Source organism: Athene cunicularia (genome assembly GCF_003259725.1).
Source record: "Athene cunicularia isolate RWA chromosome 25 unlocalized genomic scaffold, athCun1 chr25_part2, whole genome shotgun sequence".
NCBI lineage: Eukaryota > Metazoa > Chordata > Aves > Strigiformes > Strigidae > Athene > Athene cunicularia.
Genome location: NW_020799135.1, coordinates 154,597 through 157,378, shown reverse-complemented (window position 1 = coordinate 157,378; position 2,782 = coordinate 154,597). Strand labels below are relative to the sequence as shown.

The following is a 2,782-nucleotide window of genomic DNA, read 5'->3' as shown; positions in this document are numbered from 1 at the left end:
GCTGGGGTCTGGCGGGCCCAAGGTGCCCCCGCCGCCACGGGTGTCTCCTTCCCCCCAGGGCCACACGCAGGACACGAACTCCTTCTTCATGTGCCGGCGGCTGCGCGCTCTGGGCGTGAGGGTGGCCCAGATCTCGGTGGTGCCCGACGAGGTGGACGCCATCGCCAACGAGGTGGCCGCCTTCGCCGAACGCTTCACCTACGTCCTGACCTCGGGGGGCATCGGCCCCACGCACGACGACGTGACCTTCGAGGCTGTGGCCAGGGCCTTCGGGGAGAGGGTCACCCTCCACCCTGAGCTGGTGGCCCTGGTGCACAAGTTCTTTGGCAAGACGGACATGCGGTGCCCCGAGATGAAGCTGGCTCGCGTCCCCGAATCCTCCCACCTCAACTACGGCACGGACGAGCGCACGGGCAGCACCTTCAAGTACCCTCTGGTCAGCGTGCGCAACGTCTACATCTTCCCGGGCATCCCGGCGCTGATGGAGCGTGCCCTGGATGGCCTCGCCCACCTCTTCCGCAGCGAGCAGACCCAATTCTACTCCCGCACCATTTACGTGGCGGCTGACGAGATCCTCATCGCGCCCATACTGGACCAGGCCGATTCCACCTTCCAGGGCCGCGTCAGCCTGGGTTCCTACCCAGACTGGGCCAACAATTACTACCGTGTGAAGCTGACGTTGGACTCGGAGTCAGAACAGGACCTGGAGGAAGCGTATCGCTTCTTGACAGAGAAGCTGCCGCCGGGCGTTGTGGTGCCGTTGGTGATGGACTGTGTCTCGCCAGCGGCCACGGAGGTTTATAGCCTGGCCAAATCAGGTACAGGGAAGCAGAGCAGCAGCACAGCTCAGCGCCTCTGTGCTGCTCCAGTGCAGACCCCGCAGCCCAGCAGGACTGGGGCAGTGGGAAGACCAGCCTGGGAGCAGGGCTTATATGCTGGGGGGCCTGATGGGTGCTGAAGCTTTGCTGATGCTGGAGCTGCTGTGGGCTTCCTGAGTGGGACCCCAGTTACTGCGGTGCAGGTCCTTGAGAGCACAGTGTGCGTTAGGGGGAGCAGTACTGCAGTTCCCCCATGAGGGTGGGATCCCTGTGCCATCCTTGTCCCATCCCTCTGGGTTGATCAAACTCTTGGCTCCAGACAGATGCGTCTGGAGACCAAGACTGTGCTGAGAGGCCTTGGGGCAATGCCAAGGCAGTGTAGCCCTGGGCAGGCACCAACCGTCTTCTCCTCCTCCTCACAGGCTCGGCCCTGGGGCAGAAGGTGGCAGCAGCACTGCGGACCATCGAGGAGGCTTTGGACCGGTACAGCCTGGCCCAGCTCTGCGTGGGCTTCAACGGGGGCAAGGACTGTACGGCCCTGCTGCACCTCGTCCACGCCGCCGTGGAGAGGTACCTGGCCGCGGGGCTGCACCGGCCCGGCCTGGGGCAGGGGTGAAGGGGTCCCACAGACCCCGGGCCAGGGCTCTGGGGCTCTCCCCTGCCCCACGCTGGGGGAGTGAGCGGATTCCTGGGGCTCAGTTGGCGGGGACTGGGCGGCTGCCCTGCCTCCGGTCTCTCCCCAGGCAGTACCCAGCAAGGCAGGAGAAGCTGCAGGTGCTCTACATCCGCATAGTGTCCCCTTTCCCCGAAATGGAGCAGTTCATCCAGGCGACCGTCCGGAGGTACAGGGGGCTGCCAGGCAGGGGGTGAGCAGTGTTCCCCCCCACGGCCCAGCAGGCAGCTGCCCATCCTTGCCTGTGCAGGTACAAGGTCCAGCTCTGCACAGTGGAGGGTTCCATCCGGGAGGCCCTGGCTCACCTGAAGGAGCAGCAGCCGCAGCTGGAAGCCGTCCTGATGGGGACGCGGCGGACGGACCCCTACTCACGCACCCTGACACCCATGTGCATGACGGACCCCGACTGGCCCCCTTACATGCGGGTGAACCCTCTGTTGGTACGTGGCCTCCCCGTGCTGGGGACGGGGATGGGACTGGCCCCACTGGGCAGGGGAGCGAGCCTGGCAGGTTAAAGTGATGCGGCAGGAAGCCGGTGCTAATCCACACCCATCCTGGGGGCTTCCCTCCCAATTCCCGCTCTCCCCAGAACATGTCCTGCACCATTGCCTGCCCCTCATGCAGCCGAGCTGCTTGGTGCTGTCAGGCCAGGCTCATTCCTGCTCGCCGGGGGCTTTTCCTGTGTTTGGGGAGGGACGGATGTCCCGTGTGGTCTTGGGGGAGGGGGGGCAGCTTCTTTCCCTGGGAGCAAGGGGGCAGCCTGCCTGCCTCTGCAGCAATCCCAGCTTAATTTTGACCTCAGGACTGGACCTACCGGGACATCTGGGAGTTTCTGCGCAAGCTCTTTGTCCCTTACTGCGTCCTCTACGACAAGGGGTGAGTGTCCGGTGCTTCCCTCCCTGCTTGGCACGGCCGATGCCCCCAAGCGCAGCCTCGTAGCCCCCTTCTCCCTCCACAGCTACACCTCCCTGGGGAGCATGGCCAACACGCTGAAGAACCCATCGCTACGCTACACGGACGCCCGGGGCCGGGAGAGCTACCGACCTGCCTACGAGCTGGAAAATGAGGAAGATGAGCGCACTTCCCGCCATTGAAGGCCCGCAGGCTGCACTCGGGGATGCTCTACTGGGATGCTGCCAGCAACCGGCTCCCCCGTGGATGTCACTGGCACAGCTGGGGATGACACTGAATAAATCTGCTGCGTGCTAGCACTGAATAAACCTGCTGCAGTCTGCACTGTGCTCACGCTTGGCCATACCGGTCCCTTCGGGCCCCGCGGGGCTCTGACGGG

The 2,782-nt window shown here is 64.7% G+C and overlaps 2 protein-coding genes across 2 annotated transcripts in view; one reads left to right on the top strand and one right to left on the bottom strand.

The window, feature by feature from the left end:
- Positions 1 to 4: 4 nt before the first annotated feature.
- On the top strand, positions 5 to 2,701 carry FLAD1 (flavin adenine dinucleotide synthetase 1; the record flags this gene model as incomplete). Its single annotated transcript, XM_026864066.1, has 6 exons — positions 5 to 818; positions 1,241 to 1,388; positions 1,562 to 1,660; positions 1,742 to 1,931; positions 2,294 to 2,367; positions 2,450 to 2,701. Coding segments are annotated over 6 exons (1,461 nt in total), but the record flags the coding sequence as incomplete, so codon positions are not given.
- A 32-nt stretch (positions 2,702 to 2,733) lies between these two features.
- ATP8B2 (ATPase phospholipid transporting 8B2) overlaps positions 2,734 to 2,782 on the bottom strand; it is an 8,116-nt gene continuing 8,067 nt past the window's right edge. The window contains exon 23 of the mRNA XM_026864065.1: positions 2,734 to 2,774. Coding sequence (XP_026719866.1) covers positions 2,734 to 2,774 — 41 coding nt within the window. The remainder of the gene's footprint in view (positions 2,775 to 2,782) is intronic.